The sequence below is a fragment of the Mus pahari genome, chromosome 8 (assembly GCF_900095145.1).
Source record: "Mus pahari chromosome 8, PAHARI_EIJ_v1.1, whole genome shotgun sequence".
NCBI lineage: Eukaryota > Metazoa > Chordata > Mammalia > Rodentia > Muridae > Mus > Mus pahari.
Genome location: NC_034597.1, coordinates 14645424 through 14663438, shown reverse-complemented (window position 1 = coordinate 14663438; position 18015 = coordinate 14645424). Strand labels below are relative to the sequence as shown.

The 18015-nt window shown below is 41.8% G+C and overlaps 1 protein-coding gene and 1 long non-coding RNA gene across 3 annotated transcripts in view; one reads left to right on the top strand and one right to left on the bottom strand.

Annotated features, from left to right (window-relative positions):
• Positions 1–18015, top strand: part of LOC110325452 — a 57907-nt gene that overhangs the window by 32964 nt on the left and 6928 nt on the right. The window lies entirely within an intron of this gene.
• Lrmda (leucine rich melanocyte differentiation associated) overlaps positions 6840–18015 on the bottom strand; it is a 1022231-nt gene continuing 1011055 nt past the window's right edge. The window contains exon 7 of one of the 2 annotated variants that reach the window (XM_021203463.1): positions 6840–6973. In XM_021203463.1, coding sequence (XP_021059122.1) covers positions 6894–6973 — 80 coding nt within the window. In that variant the 3' untranslated portion in view covers positions 6840–6893. The remainder of the gene's footprint in view (positions 6974–18015) is intronic. The other variant, XM_021203464.2, reaches the window with a different exon arrangement.

Here is an 18015-nt window from a genome sequence, read left to right as displayed (position 1 = left end):
TATTTATTGCTCAATGGTACCTCACACATCCCAGAGGCTGTTTTTATTTCTTTTCTTTCTTTCTTTATTTATTGGGATGTTTTTCTACTTCATCTAGTCTACTACTGAGACTTTTGACTATGTATTTTTTTATCTAAGTTCATTTCTAAGAATTCTGTCTGATGTTGGTAGACTGAATCAGTATTGGTTCTAATTGAGTACAACAAACGTATAATGTGTTTGAGTCTAATCAATAGCATTAATTCTGCATTAATGGAATAATCAGAGAACCTATTTGACTCCAATAACCACATGAGGGAGGGAGGAGTTACTCATGTTTTCCAGGTTAATGAGGGATATACAAGTATTGTAGGGAATTACCTGATGAGACTCAGTATCATAAATTCTTATGACGGCAAATCTTTCTTTACAGTGGTCTAATAAATACTTATGGAGTGAGTACATGAGTGTACACCTTTTAAAAAACATACTATCAAAATTTGGTAAAATGGTTTAAAGCCAGAAAGGACAATCTGGAAGAAAGAAGACAGAGAGCAAGTCAAAAATAAATTCAAGTTCTGTTTTGTAACTGCTCAGAACTACTTTTCGTTCTTGGTCTTCTATACAAATGATAGTGTTATATAATATTAAAGGTATTTCTAGTATGTCCTAGAAGTACATATGTTGGCTATCAGCATTTTTAGTCACTATATTTTAATAAAACTTGCAGAAGTGGTGCTTGGCTGATGTTGGTAATATAAAATAATTATAGCAGAAACTACCTATAATATGTTACTATATATGAATGAACTAGATGAAAAGGGACTACAATAATACTGCCCGCTATAATGGTTCATAGACCAAACTAGGTCAAATGATTTTTAAAATTATTTTAGCATATGATAAGCCAACACTATGTATCTAAATTATACATTTGGATAGTCATAGACCTAAATCTATAAAGTCTTTCCCCAAGTTGAATTGAAGTTCTATTTCAAACATTTAAATGTAAATTTATAAACCATGACTAAACTTATTTTGTCATATCTCTGGTGGCTCTTTCCTGGTGATAGTGACCCTCCTTGTCACCATCATTGTGTTAGACTTTTGAGTGTTTGCAACATTAAATAGATACTTTTACACTCTAAGGTGATCTCTTTGAAAGTGGAGCTTTCTGATTGGGTATAACAATTACAGTCTTTATAAAGCAAAAGGAAGAGTCTTTTTTTTTTTTTCCATTTGAAGGTATCCATCCATCCATTGTGTTTGAATTACTTCAACACACGGCACATTCGTTCCCCATGAAAGGAGCAGCATCTGAGGAATGACAGCCTTTGCATGTAAACAGGAAAGATGGATATTGGGAATAGATGTGGAAATGTGGATACTCTATAATGACACAGGAGACAGTAAAGCCATCTTGCAGTTAGAATAGAAAAGCTCTGTTGTAGCCCAGCAGTCATTGGACATGTTTAAATTAGACATAAAAGTCTAAAAGGAAAAAAAAAACATCATGACAACATGGCACCAGGGGCAGGGCAAGCTGTAAAATATAGACCACCAATTCTTAGGAAAGAAAGGCTCCAAGCAGATATGCGTTTGTTGGATATGAGGTGTGTATGTGCGTTGCTATGTAATGTGATAACAAAAATAAATGCAAATTTATTTTGGAGTCCAGAGAAAATTTAGGAAATGACTTATTCATATGGACCAACAACAGGAATCTTGTTAGATCCTTTCTCTTCACTCCTTCCTCCTCCCTTCCCCCTCTTATCAAAGTTACTTTGATAACTTAAAGTCTGACCAGGCAGTAGGTAAGGATTTTAGTAGAATCAATCATTGTCACTGTTTTCTCTTAATTAAACTATAATACATTGTAGAAAAGCTGTTTCCATTATTGTCATAATCTTAAGAAACAACACTTCCTATGTGATGAATGTCAGAGTGCTATTTTTTCCAAGGAAAAGATTTCATTAAGTTAAATAATAGCATTAATACTATACCTACATATTAAATTCCTTTTTATCTGACTTTAAGTTGAACCAAAAGTAAGTAGTACTTTTATTTAAGTTATAACATAGTAAATGCAATTCTTCTATATTGAATAAATAATGTATATTCATTCTTCCCTATTTTGATACTCCATGCCTAGAATAATCTACAAGCTGCAGTTGAGCTCAGCAGTAGGGTGTTGCTCCTCTTATTACAAGTACTGAACTCAAAAATTAGCATATAAAGAAAATTATCCTCAAAAGTATCCAAATCAATTTCTATTTTTAAAAATATTTATTTCACTTTATATGTATGTGTATATGCCTTATGAGTTTATGTATATCACATGTGGGGACCAGAAGAGAGCACTAGGTCCCTTAACATGGAGTGACTGTGAGACCCTAGACTTCAGAAATTGCTGGCTACATTTAGTAATTGATGTGACACGAAATATTTCCTAGGAGGTTCTGCATGTTAATTTTGGCTACCCCAAAATGAACTTAAACATTGTTCGTATTGTCCATGCCATAAGTTTCCCTCCAAGGACAAAAAGGTATTCAAAACTATTGTTGTCATCTTTCCCTTTCGCAGATGTCTTCATCTGTTTGCTTAGCTATCTTCATTTTCATGGTATCTTTGTCCAGGTATTCATCTACCTCTGAACTTAATGAGTTTGTAAAGACTCACAAGACTCTAAAGCTTTCACTCTCATCTTCCTGCCTAAACATTGTCTTTTCTTTTAATTTTATCTACACCTTAGGATGGTAGGTTTTGTGGGCCCTTAGACAGAAGTTAGAATCAGTCATCAGTGGCCCAGTGTACCATCATACACAGGAACATGTGTCCCCTGGCACCTCTAAGACATCTCCACACTGCTCCATTTTTCCAGGTGGAGAAATTTATTGAGTATATTCTGTGGCACCACCCAATGATATCAAATGTGACTTCATTTTGCAAAGAAATAATCCTACATCTTTGGATTAGTGGAAATTAGTCTTTTCTTCTTTCGTTCTTCTCAGTATCTACGTCTCCCTTATCCACTGGACTATTTCCATGCTCTTCTTTTAGACAATCCTATTTATCAACAGTCATACCAACCTTGTTCCACTACATTTCCATGACACATACTCAATATTAGAAATCACCCCTCTTTCCTAGCTTAGCCTCTTGTCTTGCATTGGTTTATCTCTGGTTCACATCCTGCTCTCCTTCAGAAGAATATTCACACAGTGTGATAGGTTAATGTTTATAAATGTTTACACAATTAATTACTACTCCACCATAGAGTAACTAACTGACATTTATGTTATTATTACCTAATGGAGCACCAAAAATACTGTGAAATTTCAGATATTCCTGTAGAAAGACAATGATTTTAGAGAGGTGGCTTTGTTGAGATGTTATTCAAATATTGAAAGATGCTGCTGTTGGAAAGATGGTTCAGTGGGAATAGAGAGGTGCCTGCCACAAGCATGACAACCTGAGTTCATCTCCAGGACCCATGTGGTGGGAGGAGAGAACTGATTCCAGAAAATGATCTCCTGCCTTCCATTCAGTAATAGTGGCATACAGCCCTGTGTGTGTGTGTGTGTGTGTGTGTGTGTGTGTGTGTGTGTGTGTGCGCGTGCGCGTGGGTGTGTGTGTGTGTGCATGCACACACTAAATAAAAATACAATTAAAAATGTAAAAACTGAACACAGTGATAGAAGCAATGGAAGTGACACAGGGTATTATGCCAAGATTCAGTGACCTGGTTGTCATACAAACAAGTGACTAGCGTGCTTTGTCTTTTTCTGATGTTTTTCCCTATCTTAGAGTAGATTGTAATACTTTACCCACACAGATTAGAGGCACCAGAGTTAACTAATGGTAACATTCTTCTTCACTGAAGGTGGTTTCTTGGAAACAAAACCGGAATAAGCAAGTAGTGAAGGTCACATTGGATGAACTGCACCAGATGGGCAACAAGGAAGAGTCACAGTGAGCCCTGTAACATTTCCCCTGGGCATCAGGCAGTGACACATATCTGACATAAGTTGCCTTGGAAGTAGCACATTGTGGGTTGTGTTGAGGTTATGACAGAAAGAGGCACATAGATTGTTTGTATTCTACATATTAACTAAGAAAGCTATTTCTTAGAAAGAGCAAGAAAAATGGTTCCCTTTGAAGTGGTAAAGATATAGCTTTGTAAGAAACACACACACACACACACACACACACACAAAGACTTCCATTTACTCTGTGGTTTGCTTTCTTTTATTCCTTAGTACACATGAATATGTGAAAACCTACAACATGGAGACATATAGCCTGATCTAGTGATAATCTTTTGTAATGTGCTTCTATTTAAAGCAACACACAGATGGAGGGTTTATGAGCAGGGCTGGTAAAGGTAAGAGCGAATGATTGTTCTAGTACTTTTAATAGGATTTCCCACAATCTAAAGCAGTACTCCCCGAGGAACAAAATGTTCTATAAAATTTTGTTAGTTAGGAAAAAGGTAGTCTTCCTGACTTTGCTGAAGCGCCAGGGAGCTCCAGCATTCCACGAATCTCCAAGTTCTCGGTATTCAGACCAGTGTCCTGGGAAGGGGAAATCGGGTCATCTGGGAATGCTCCCCAAAGAACAAGCTGTGTGGAGCCCAGCAAAAGGAAGACAAACAGGTGCAAAGGGGAGGGTGGGACATGTCTGGGTTTCAGATGAATTTATTACCTTGTAATTTCCTACTTTGCAAACATGGTTTGGGAAATTCCTACAGAGTTTAGATAAACAAGGCTCAGGGCTTTCTCCCCTGCCAATTCAGACGAGAGTCCAGTTCTAGAAAAGCAGATCTTGCTCAACAGACAACAGAATTGTGCACAACCCAACAATAATTCATTACCATCATCCCTACTTAGGATAAGCAAAAGTCACTTTAATTCCACCACTAAGATGAATATACTGCCAGGATGGCCTTTACGCAAGTTATAATTAAAGCTAATCTTAATTGAAGTTATTACACCATTCTGGAAGAAAACAAACAGTCCAAAGAGAGGGAAAGACTGTGGTCAATAACTCACTCCAATTTTTTTTTCTTTTTTGCCTCCAAAGCTCACATTGAGGGAGACATTCCTGCCTGTGATACAAATGGTTCTGACATTAAGAAAAGTAAACAAGTAAGAAAAATAAAGATGGAAAAATTCTGTGGTCAGTTCACAAGTGCTTTTTTATTGTTTGAGGCAGGGTTAAAGCCTTTTATGAAGACAGGGATATATGTGCTGTTAGATTGGCTGTGACATCAGACTAGTCTCACTGCCCTTGCACAGAGCTGTGCTTCTCATAATATGCAATGGACCGAAGGTTCTAATGCCTCTAAACAAAGAGGCAAGGTGGGACCTGATGATGTGAATGCAAACCATTAGCTCTCAGTGCTATTGTATAGCTCAAACAGGAGAAGGTACTCAACCGGGGTTATGAGTGGGTTGTATAATCTCTAGTTATTAATGGTCTCAGGGACTTTAGCATTAGCTGCTCCCAACAGCTGATGAATGGAGGTTGTGAAATCTCAATGCAGGATTCCTGTCAGCCTGGAGATGAGTTATTCCAAGACCTGGTTCACTCAGTATGGCAGAAGCCATGTAAACAGACTAGATCTGAAAAAGACGGTCCTTCTCCAGCAGCTCAGAGAGTCTGAGGACCCAATGACTGACTCTCCACTAGCAACGCTCTTGCTGTCTATACCTTGGAGGGATTCTTGGAGGATTTGCTATCTTAGCTAGGACACCCAGGGAAATGAGCACACAGTATACTATTGAAGCATACCTTGAAGGGTATATGTCAAGGGCAAGGAGGCTTTCAGATGCCTTCTAGAATGGCTTGACTGGGACAATTGTAGACAAAATGACAGCCCTTTGGCTAACATGGTTGTGCTTGCTTTCCTGTCAGTGCCAGCAAATGACCAAAGACACAGAAAGATCTATTCATGTCTCATTAGCCATGGGTCTGACTTCTGAGAGAAAAAGAAAACAGGTTTGGTTTATCAAACCTGCTTTGTCTGCTGGGTAGTTTCTACAATCTCCCATTTGTTTACTAATCTCCTGGCCCATCACCCCATCTTTCATCTCACTACATTTGCATAGAATCCAAAGGACATGGCAGCCTGTCCTTTTAGGGTAAATATGGCCATAGGCATTGCTGAACCTATATGGTAAAAGCCCAAGGAGAATCTCTGCTGTTGCAAAAACTTTGGCAGGAAAGATGCCTAACCCTGGGTCTTGTTCAGGACAAGTGGATTTTGAACAACAACAACAACGAAAATGTTTTTGTAGTCAGGGATTTTGGGAAATTCAGGAATTGTACTATGAAGTTACACATCAATACATGACTTGCCTGAGAAGTTGTATCCTTTGAAGGTTTATGGATGGAAACGCATTGCCAATGATAAAAGACAATGTTTATGGATTACCTAATATAATGCCTACTATGCAGGCTGAAAGGATAAAGAGTGTGTGCCCTTCTTCTGAAAATAAGCCCAAGGCACAGTGATATCACAGGGCTTGACTTAGAAGGCAAGCCCAGGAGAGCCTCTCTCACTATACCACAGCCACTGAGCAAGCCTGAGGAGGCCCCAGGTGTGACCCCTGTTCCCCTGTGAGCAATGGAAAGACCAGGCAATCTGTCATGGTGTTCTGGCTGTCAGCCCTGGTGCTGTGCCGCTGCTGTCTGTCACCCTGGTGGATGAGACCTGCTTAAGGGCAATCATGTCAATCTCTCTGTGACCACTCAGTCTAAGGGAGGTGGATGATCGTGACAGGCCTGGCAAAGTAGACACAAGGTACTGAAAAGCAGAAGTCACAGCGTTCTTAGACACAAGGCAGCCTGTGATTTTTCTTGCTTTTCCATTTTATTGTCACGAAACAGGCTAAGGCGTGCAGAGTTTAGCTTCAGAGCTGGTCATCTCGGATAAACCTGTTACCCTCTGAATTTCTTCCATAGTAAAAATAGCGACCTTTCCCCAGGACACCTGTAAACAGAAAGGAAAATCATTACTGGTGGCACAATTCATATAGTTCAGAAATCCGGATGTTATTAAACAGGCATGCATCATGATTGCTAATGTGATGGGAGGTAGATTAAGATGACAAAAGACTGTACCTTCTTGTCCTTAAGAGGTGACCTTGCACTGAAATGTTACTACCAAGTATAGAGTTCAAGAGTTAACAGCTTTATGTGTGATTTCCTCACATCATTAGAACTTTACTAATTTGGCAAATTGTTCCCCAAAATATAGCATGACCCCTCCCTCCCCAGATTTCCCTAGTTTAGAACTAAGAATAAAAATTTAAGTTTAAAGCAGATGAACCCAGCCCCAGTGAAGGCCACAGGATAATCTTTGTAGAATGTGACTATCTTGAAGTCCTTTATTGGAAATCAATATTGTTGACTTCCAGAGAGAATTTTCCAAATCCTGGGGGCCTCAAGCCCACGCTGGGTGATTAAAGAAGAGAGGCTGTGCTGATTGAAGACCGTATAGACAATAATAAGTGACACTAACATGAGACCTTCCCAGTGCTAGGCACCTCATTGAGGTTGAGGCAACTCATTTCTCATGTTAAAAAGCACTTGATTTTCATCTTCAGCTTGACTTCTTATATAATTTCTGGCTACTTATGAGATTTTCCTGTTCTTCGTGGTGGTTGTGGGACACTTCACTATAAAACACACCATTAAAAGAGGGGCAGATGCTTTAACCAACTCATCCTTACATATTACAAATACCCACAACAGCTCTGTGCCTGGAGGTACATGCCTGTAACCCTAGTATTTGCAATAGAGTAGGAGGATGGTGAGTTTGAGTCTAACCTTGACTTCATAGTGAGACTTTGTTTTTTAAAAAATCAAGAGCTAAGGAGGTAACTTGCCTAGAATGTGGAAGTGTCTGGATTTGATGCTCATCACTACAGAACAAATATTCGGAAGACAGTGGCTGTAGTGAAAACTCTTTATGATTATTAGGAAAAAATAGTTCTCCCAAGAAAATATTTATAACTTCTGTTGTCCTTTTTTACCATCTTTTTTAATCTTTCCAATTTTAGAAGAACTAACTTAAAATTCTCTTACACAATGAGACTTAAATCTTTGTGGTGCATGAGAGACAAAGAAAGGAAATAGCCATAAAAAACAAGTCTATGAGCCATACACCTGCGTGTGACAATCACCCCTTCTGCACATGATTATTTATTTTGTCAGTTTGGCAGTACGATGGCAACACTCACCATTATTTATTGATCTGGGATCAGTCATGTTCTCCATATGACATGTTAGTATTACAAACTTTTACACTTTGTGTGTGTGAATTTGTGTGTGTGTGTGCATGTGTATTAGTTATGTGTATGTTAGGGGGGTGGGTAAGGGTTCATGTGTATTGGGTGTATGTACATGTATGTGTCTATGGAGGCCATAGGTTGATGTCATTTAACTGTCTTCCTTTTCTTTTAATTGTTTCTTATTGGCCTGGAGTGCATGGATTATGCTAAACTGGCTGACCACTCCCCAGGCTCCTCCTGCCCAGCCCCATCTTTGAGAATTCAGATGTACACAGCTGTACACTGCCTTTTTATATGGGCATTGGGAATCAAACTCAGGACCTCATGCTTGCACAATCCGCCTCTACGTTCCCTAAACTTTGTTCTTAAATAATGATTAAAATAATGTATAGAAACTTCTAGGGGTAGTGTATATCTGCCCAGCTTTGCATAGTCAGAGGCAAACTTGAAAGTTACCCGTAGGGTCCCAGGAGCTCTCTGAGTTGGAAATGGGACAAGATGACAGTATTTGGGACATGGCTGTTTTTCTTGCTGTGTTGCCACAGACAGCTTTTTTGTGGGCTACTCTTGCTACTTGACTTGGCTTTCCTGCCCCTCCACATCCCTAGTCCCCAGTTTCTGGTTTTTGGTATTGGTCTAGTGCCTGGAAATATTGAGCGTGTGTGAGACCTCACTCAGACCTTCCTTGTGACCCATTCTTTCAGCTATTGGCACATAGCTGCTCCCTTTATTGTATTTTATAGTGCCTAGAGCTGTGCTAACAGCCTCATCAATGCCAGAATCCTGGTGGTCTAAGGGCTGGGCTGATCACACTCTACCTCTCTTACTGGCTTGGCTGAGTATGCCTCAGATGCACGGGAAACCTCTAAAAGACTGTCTTAAACCTGACTGATTCGAGCAAACCGTCAAAAGATCTGGAGGGACAGTACAAAAGACGTTAATTTCTTTCTATAGTACCAGGACAGCAGGCATTTTTAAAAAAGACAGGAATAGGGTTTGTCAGGTATCAAACAGAACAGTCCTTCTCCCCAGCAAACTGCTCGACAGGCAGTCATGTGCACACACAGCGCTGCTGCCTGCCATGGTTGTACTTCTTTCCATAAACTTGCCCACACATCTGGGCACTCTCTATCTTTTTCTCTCTATCCCTCTCCATGCTGAATTTCCACTCGAGATACAAACAGATGGAAAGCAGTGTTCCTGGAACATGGGCCCGGGCTGCACTCTGAGCCATGCTCACACATCTCTGGTTGGCACTGATAAAAGTCCTTTTTAAGGCCTGCCCTGTTTCTTTGGGCCTGGAAGCTAGTCTGTTTATAGACATCCTGGAGAGAGAGGGCTGTTTGATGAATGCAGGAGACCGCGGCTAGGTGTCAGCGCTTGGAAAATGAGGCAAGGACGTGAGTTATTAATATTGTCAATGATCTCTTGATGGGAAAACAGATACTGCACTCACTGTCAGATTTAAATAGACATTGAGTGCATTAATGACAAAAGGGCAGACTTCAAACAAAGGGGCTGTGTGCAGGGAAGCCGACTTGGTCCCTGGGCTGGCACTAGCCTGATCTGAAAAGACATTGTCAGGACTGGAGACAGGCCCAGGATTGTGCATGGTGACAGAAAACAGAGATGCTGACAGAGATACTAGAGCCATATTATGCCAAGGACACTCGAGCACTGTCTGGGACTCTAACGCAGGCTGACATCACTTCCTAACATGCAAGTCTTTTTCCTCTGTTCCTGAAGTACCAGCATGTTTCTTCTACACATCATTCCAAAACTTGCCACGCCACTGAAGCTTCTGGAAGTCTTGGTCTGTAGGAGTTGTGGGGTCAGGGCCTACAGATAACCTAAATCAATCTCACCCTGGGTTGCCCAAGGGATGACACTTCCCCTTGGATAGTTGGGTGACTTAAGGTGATCAGAGGGCTGATGTGTCAACAAACTCTATTTTCCCTTTTTTTAAAAGTTGAATTATTTATATTTCAAATGGTCTCCCCTTTCCTGGTCCCTGCCCCCTCAGAAACCACCTATCCTATCCCACCCACCCACACCTACCTGCCTGTCCTTGCATTCCCCAACACTCAGGCCATGAGCCTTTATAGGACCAAGGGTCTCTCCTCCCATTGATTCCCGACAAGGTCATCCTCAGCTACATATGTGGTTGGAGCTATGGGTCCCTCCATGTGTACTCTTTGATTGGTGGTTTAGACCCTGGGAGCTCTGGGGCTCTGGTTGGTTGATGTTGTTCTTCCTGTGAGGTTGCAAACCCCTTCAGCTCCTTCAGTCCTTTCTCTAACTCCTTCATTGGGGACCCCATGCTCAGTCCAATGGTTGGCTATGAGCATCTGCCTCGGTATTTGTCAGGCTCTGGCAAGGCCTCTCAGAAGACAGCCACATCAGGTTCCTGTCAGAAAGGACTTCTTGGCATCCACAATAGTGTCTAGGTTTGGTGACTATATATGGGATGGATCCCTAGGGGGGCAGTCTCTGGATGGCCTTTCATTCAGTCTCTGCTCCACACTTTGTCTCCATTTTAGGGGTGGCCTGGCAACCCCAAATAAAACCTAGCTGCTCATGCTAGCCTGGAGATGAGGGTGTTCAGGCTAGAGACATCCAGGTGATTAAATTAAGCTAGCCTTGCCCCTCACACATTCTTTGTGGGAGCCCACAGTAGGGAGGCGACAACTCAAAATATTTGACTTTCGTAGCTTAAAAACAAAAAACAAAAAAACAAAACATTAACAAGGGTACATACCCATGTGTGGCCAGAGGACTTTTATTTATCAAGGAAGTCATTTATGAAGTCATAGCTTTGATCGTATGAGTAGCTCCTGTCCCCATTCCAACCATCTTCCTCAACTAGAGTAACTGCCCGACTGTCCCAGGCTGTGAAACACTGCAGTAGAGGCCATTTGTTTGCACTTTGATTTTCCCAGGGAGGTTCTCTGAGGCTGGAATTTGGGATGTGGTGGTGAGTCAGTAGGCCATAGCCTCTGACACATCTGCAACAGAGTCTGTTTGTATCTCCTCAGACTCTATGGTGCAGAGACGGAGGGAGGCAACATATTTAGTGGCATGCAGAGTGTTTTTAATTAAAACACAAGGCTTTGGCCGTAGTGAGGCAGGCTGGCCATACATCAGGCCAATGTGCAGATGTCAGTGCGGGGGTTTCTTTGGGGGGCTCTGAAAAACGACAGTGTGCTGTCCCCTGGGGAATCCTCTCCTGCCAGATGAAACTCCTAATTTTTCTTAAGTAGCCAGTTTTTCCCATCACCATAAGCTCTTAAAGCTATAATTATGAAAAAAATGCATGGGGGGAAAATCTGTTTTAAAGAGGTTCTTTATCTTTTCAATGTTCCCACCCTCTGCACCGAGTATTCTGATTATGCAGGCTTGCACTGCCTAGTGGGTGGGCATTGGACTGTTCTCTTAGATGTCCACTGCAGTGACAGGGACCATTCTGGAGACAAAGCTGGGGTGGGGGTGGGGCACAGTGATCCTTGCTATCCAGAAAAGGGGGTCCTGGCATACCTCTCTCCAAGTCCAGTACAGATTCCATCCTGGCTTCTCATTCCTACCATCTGTCCCTCATGTCTTTTGGCCATGTACATTGGTCCCTTACCTTCTCTGTCTTCCCCATCTGTAGATGAACACAAAGATAACCATGGTAGGTCCTATTGAATTGTGAAATATGCAACATGGTAATTTTTAATATTACTTTTATGAAGTGGGGGCATTGGGTCTTTATTTCCTATGGCAGAGGTATGGCCAGTGTGACCAATTGTACTAAGTTAGGTCTTAAAATACATGTACTCATATCCCAATAATATAGCACCAGTCAGAGGACTGTGTATGAGTTTGAACTCTCCGTGGAAAGCGTGCCTGCTGGTATGTCAGCAGCTCAGAGTTCATACTCCCAGTTGGGAGTGCTGAGCACCAAGAGCCCTGCATCTCACTAGCTTTGACATAATTCCGCATCTAGAGAGCCTAACTACCCCGTCAGAGTGTCTGAGTGTGCTTTTGATATGGATCAAACTACTAATTTGTAAAAAGGGAAAAATTAAGTCTTAACCTTCTTGATACTTGTGGCAATCACCACATGAAACGTTCTTGTCACGAACATGAGTTTAATGTCACGCTAACAAGGAGATTATGATCTAACAGACCACGTGAAACTTACTAAACAGTGGCAAAGGTGGCAGAACAGAGATCTCTAACCTCTCAAAAGAAAAGTAGGACGCAGAGTCATGTGGCCTTAGCAGAAAATGACAGCATGTCCTGAAGAGGAAGAGAAGCCCAGTAACTGGGAAAGAAAATGTAGCAGTAGAGTCCCTCTGGGCCAATGTGGAAGTTTCTAGAACAAGATAACAAGATATATCCTTCCTCCTCCACTTCCAACACCCAGTTCTATAACAGGGTGTAGTACAAATGAGGTTAGGCAATGGCAATCTGCTAAATACATTTAAGAATTTATATATATATATACATACATATATATATATATATATATATATATATACACACACACACATACACATATACATGAACATATACATTTGCATAAACATTTTAAACAGACCCTTTCAAATTTGGAAATTTTGGTTCTGTACCCTTTTGTCTTAAACCTCTGATATGACCTTCCTACATTTCAAACATTAAAAAAAAGTAGGCAGCTTAAATTTCTGCCTTAATAAAGGAGAGGCAGGGTGGGAAGGGCCAGGGTTTCTATTTTTCAATGCTGATGGTATCTTCATTCTCAATACCTTTCCCCCTCAAAACCACTGCAAAAATAAAGTGACTGCTCTCTGACTTCAGAGATGTAAAAAGCCATGTACCGGAAGGAACCTTCCCATTCCCCACCGGGCTGGGTTTTTGTTGCATAGGAGTCAAATGGTACCTAGGAAAGGAAGAAACACCTGCAGTTTACAGTCGACCTTACAGTTTACCTAGACCTCAGCCATGTAACATGTTACTGGCTCCCGTGTGGATCTAAGAGGGAGTTAGCAGGGCTGACAGGCATACAGGACCTGCTCAAAGTTCAGCATAAGCAAGGCAAAGTGACAGGAAGAGTGATTTTTTTTAGAAAACTAGGGGAAAGGATCGTTGGTAGCAGTTTTTTTTTTTCTAGAAGAAAGACCAAGTCTTTCCTCCATGCCTAGACATACTGTCTTCCACTGGTCTCTGAATCCCAGCTTAGAAGTCAAACAAGCTTTCTACTTGATCCAGGGGACAGCCAAAAAGGAATGAGCGACCCTTCCTTCTTTCTCAAACTAGTAGGCCAAGACTTGAGGCAGATATCTTGGTTTATAGTCAGCATCTTCAGTTGAAGATGGGTGGGTACCACAGTTGCAAGGACACTTGCTGGCTCTCCTCACCATGTCTGGGGAGGATGCACTGGACATTATAGAAATGAACTCTGGAGAGGCACTAAGGTACGCTTATTCTGGGCCCTGCCACTATGTTAGAGTGGTCACTGAATGTTGCCATGTTTGCCTGCAGGATAATTTTGGCTTCTGGCTTACATGTGCTAACTTGTGTAAACTTGCCTGGTAATTTTCCTTTGAGAAAGTGCCAGTTATGCACAGCAAGTTCTGTTTTGACAGTTTAACTCCTTACTTGCTTCTTAAACACCAAGTCAAATATTTTCTGTTCTTAATATTTTCCTTTCTACTTTCAGAAAAGTATGACTTCATTCCCATGTAATATTCCTCTACCAGCTTTTGCAAACTATGAATATAGCCCAGTAACATCTTGTCTTTTCTGCCATCATTTAGTAGTAAAAGAGCCCCATTTCCCAGAGTAAATTTGTGTGTTGCTGAATTACAACAGGAGAGGTTGAGCTGTCTGGAAAAGTTTGGTCACATTTTACCATGTGTATCTCTGGCTGATTTCATTTTATTTTTTCATTATTTCTACCAAGGTAATCCCACCCTATGAATTTGTGTGTTTTTCAAGATCTTGGGATGTAAATCATGGGTCAGTGTTTTTACCTATGACAAATCATATTAGATTCAAGGTTCAGTTGCTGTCAGTTTTTCCTCGGGCTGATTATTTCTACTGGCAATGCTTATCATAAATTAAAGGACAGCTTTTATTTGTTTCTTAGCACCTGGAGCCCAATGTGAACATTCTAGGTATAAAACAAGATTCAAGTTGTGGGGTTATAACAGGATGCTTTCTGTAAACACAGTGAACAGAGTCAGATCTCACAATATGGCCATTAATTCAAAGGTTAGGATGCAGGCAAAGAGCCTCTCGGATTAAACTTAGAGAAATGTGTGCTTGGCCTCAGTGCTCAAACTCTTGTGAAATGGCCTGAGAGGTGCTTCCTAACTGTCCCTTGAGAGTCTGGATTGTGGAGCCTGCTCAGCCAGATGCTGGGCCATGTCAGGCCTCACCCTGTATCTGAAGGAAGCAAAGCATCAGGGGGAAGGATCTAACTGTAGTGAGGTGACTGTGATGGGAAAGCATCCTTGCCGCCAGACTAGGGAGGCTGGACCACTCAGGGTGCGAGTGAGCAGACAGCTTGACATGTGATAAAGCAGAATCTGTAGGAAATATGCTCTGGGCTCCCAGGGCAGATGAAATGAGGCTTGTCATCTCAGGAGGAAAAGGAGTTAGGAAAGGGAGGACAGGAGGACACACACACACATACACACACACACACACACACACACACACACACACACACTTTTTCTACATAGCAAGAACAATTTTCAATTTGTGTGTAGAAATCTTAGACATCCTTGTCCATTGAGCAGACTCCCAGTCACCATCCCTGCTGTCTCTCCTTGAGCCCACGGATATCATGGCCAGGCGGAAGATACTCCAGACCTTCTTAAACATCATAGAACGTGCATCCACCAAGAATCCTCGTGAGGAGAGCCCCTGGGCCTTTGCTCACATGTCCTTTCCAATTTGTTTGCAATATGAGCAGGCCCTCCATGAGAGACCCTCAGAGCCAGCGTGCTCATGACTTCCAGGCCTTGACCATCACCAGCCCCTCTATCTCTCACTTCCACTCACCGAATTTTGATCAGAATGAGATATGGTAGAAATAAGAGACCAAATCTACTTTCCTTGCTTGAACAAGTCCCCTCCTTCTTCAGAAATAAGTTTGTAAGTCTTGCTGGTCCAAGCTTTGTTTGTTTACTTATTTTTTTTTTTTTGCATTCTCAGGTCTGTTCTGTCCCAAATTTTAAAAATGAGAGCAGAGAACACCCTTCTTCCTGATGTCTGAAAGAGCAGTTTACTTAAGCCCAGCTGTAAACATTACTTTGTCCTTCCCTGGACTCTTTAGGAAGACACAAAATGCTAAATTTTGCTCTTATAGCTTATTTTTCAGATATATTATTTATTTGTTCAGTCTTCTTCACAGGCTCAAGGGCATCCCCAGAACCTCAAAGATCACCACCAGCAGGACTTAGGATCATCCTTTGCTACTTTTTCACAGAGGGAAACAGGAGCTGTAGAGTGGGCCAGCAAGAGGGGCATAATGGCTCTGAGAAGGGCTAGATTCCAAGGTGCACGCTAAGATGGGATGCAAATCAGGTGTGGTTCATGAGATGCCTTTCCAGCAGTTCCTGGATGGAGCTCACCCTGGCTGTCATTCGAGAAGGACAGTGGTCATGTGGGAAGACTCCATGTTTCTGTTTCAAGAGAACTAAGAAATCTTTCAGAAAGGAGACAGGGGCTGGAGGGTGTGTGTGTGTGTGGAAAGTACAGAAGGGAAGAAGGGGAAAAGAGAGGGAAAGGGAGAGAGAGGTAGAGCGGTGGAAGAAAAGTAGGGGGAGGAAGGAAGGGAGACAGAGAGAGACACAGTCACACCCCCTCTACCTCTGCAGATATCTCTGTATTTATCTTTTCCACTTCATCTTTTGAAGTCAGAATCGTAGCCACTAGAGGGCAGCATGCAGTTAGGAAACAGCCACAGCTTTCTTTAAATAAATAAGGGCAACTATTCAGGGAAGGCCATTAAAGCCACACTGTGCTTGTGGTCGCCAATTACACGTTCAGTAATGATCAATATGTCATGTTTACCCAATCTGAGCTGAAGGCTATCTGGGACTGAGGCTACCAAAGGCCCCTCTCTCTATGACACTTTTAGGTTCCTTCTGCCTCCGTTTCTTTCAGGGGACGGATTTTCCTTACCAGCTATGATTAGTTTTAGCTCAGGGTTTTGGTCTGGGATTTGTTTTTTGTTTTTAAATATTACCTGCATAAATGTAAAGAAGCATGCAAACTAATAAAGACAGCTCCTCTCTTAGAAAGAGGAAAGAAAAAACACTTGTACCATGGACACCCCCCCCCCCCAAAGAAAAGTGACATCCATTGGTGTGAAGTTGCCATTATCTGAGAGCATATTTTAAGTTATTTTTATTTTCTGACTCAAGTGGCCATTGGGTCAATACACAGAAATCGTGGCTGCTTCTTTTTTTAAAGGCAGGTCTTTCTTGCTTAAAACCCAACGACTATCTTTCTTCCCTTCTCAGACTATCTAGTCCAGAGTCATCACTCACACTGAAAACAGCAACCAAGTGACCTCCCATACTCTAAGAGACATTGATATTTGCAGCTTCCACAAATATTAAGCCCAACCTGGTTTTAAAGTCCAGGGAATGGCATTGTAAACTAAAATCATATGGAATGAAAATAATTGAGGGGATTTAACCCAAGAAGACAAAAACCAGTTACTAGGTTCTCCCCTCTACCCCAAACAACACAGTGCAGTGTGCAGTCAAGCATGGCAGGGCTCCTACCCTCCTTCCAGGCATTCTCTCAATGTAACAGTCATGTGACAAACCAGCCACAAAGGAAAGGTGGGGTCCATTTAATTAATTAGATTATTATCTCACGATTAAGTGGAAACTTTGAGTTCTCTCTCACCCATAAAGCAACAATCTCACTAGATATGCCAGAGTGGCTGAGGTGGAGTGTTTCCAGTGAGGATGACACAATCAGGAAGCAAGATGGGAGGGAAGAAATGAATGCTATTCAGGACCACAGCATCCTTCCTCCGCACAGACTCCAGAAGGGTTCAGACAGCAGATTCCCCCCCCCACACACACACACACCACCTAGCCCAAGCTACATCTTAGGTGTTCAACAAATAATTTGTATAGACTGGTGATGGAAGTCAGAAGGCAGCCTCATCTGTCATTTTTCAATTTATTATATCTTTTAAGATAGCCATTTTGGGGTGTACAGATTACCTATTCAGCTACAGTGGGTTTCCAGAAATCTCTAGCCTGGGGTAATAAGGACATAGCAACATGCCTGGCTTTATCATGCATGCTGGTCTTAAGAGATGGAACATGCGTCCTCATGCTTGCTTCCCATGGAGATGTCTCCCCATATCCAAGTTGATATTTGTAGATTGAGCACAATGGCCCAAGGATGCCTCAGAGCCTATACATTTGACATGCCCAAGTGTTGGGTGCCCTCTTCCCTAGGAATTGGTTCTCCTTGACTTTCTCTCCATAGGAACCATCCCCAAAACTTCTAATTTAGTGTGTCTGAGTCTGGGCCAAGAAAGTTGTTTATTTTGGCAAATTCCCAGATAATGTTGCAGAATCATCTTTAAGAAAGTCTGTTCTGAGCTGAGACGAAAGGATGGACCATCCAGAGACTGCCCCACCCAGGGGTCCATCCCATAATCAGCCACCAAACCCAGACACTATTGCATACATCAGCAAGATTTTGCTGAAAGGACCCTGATATAGCTGTCTCTTGTGAG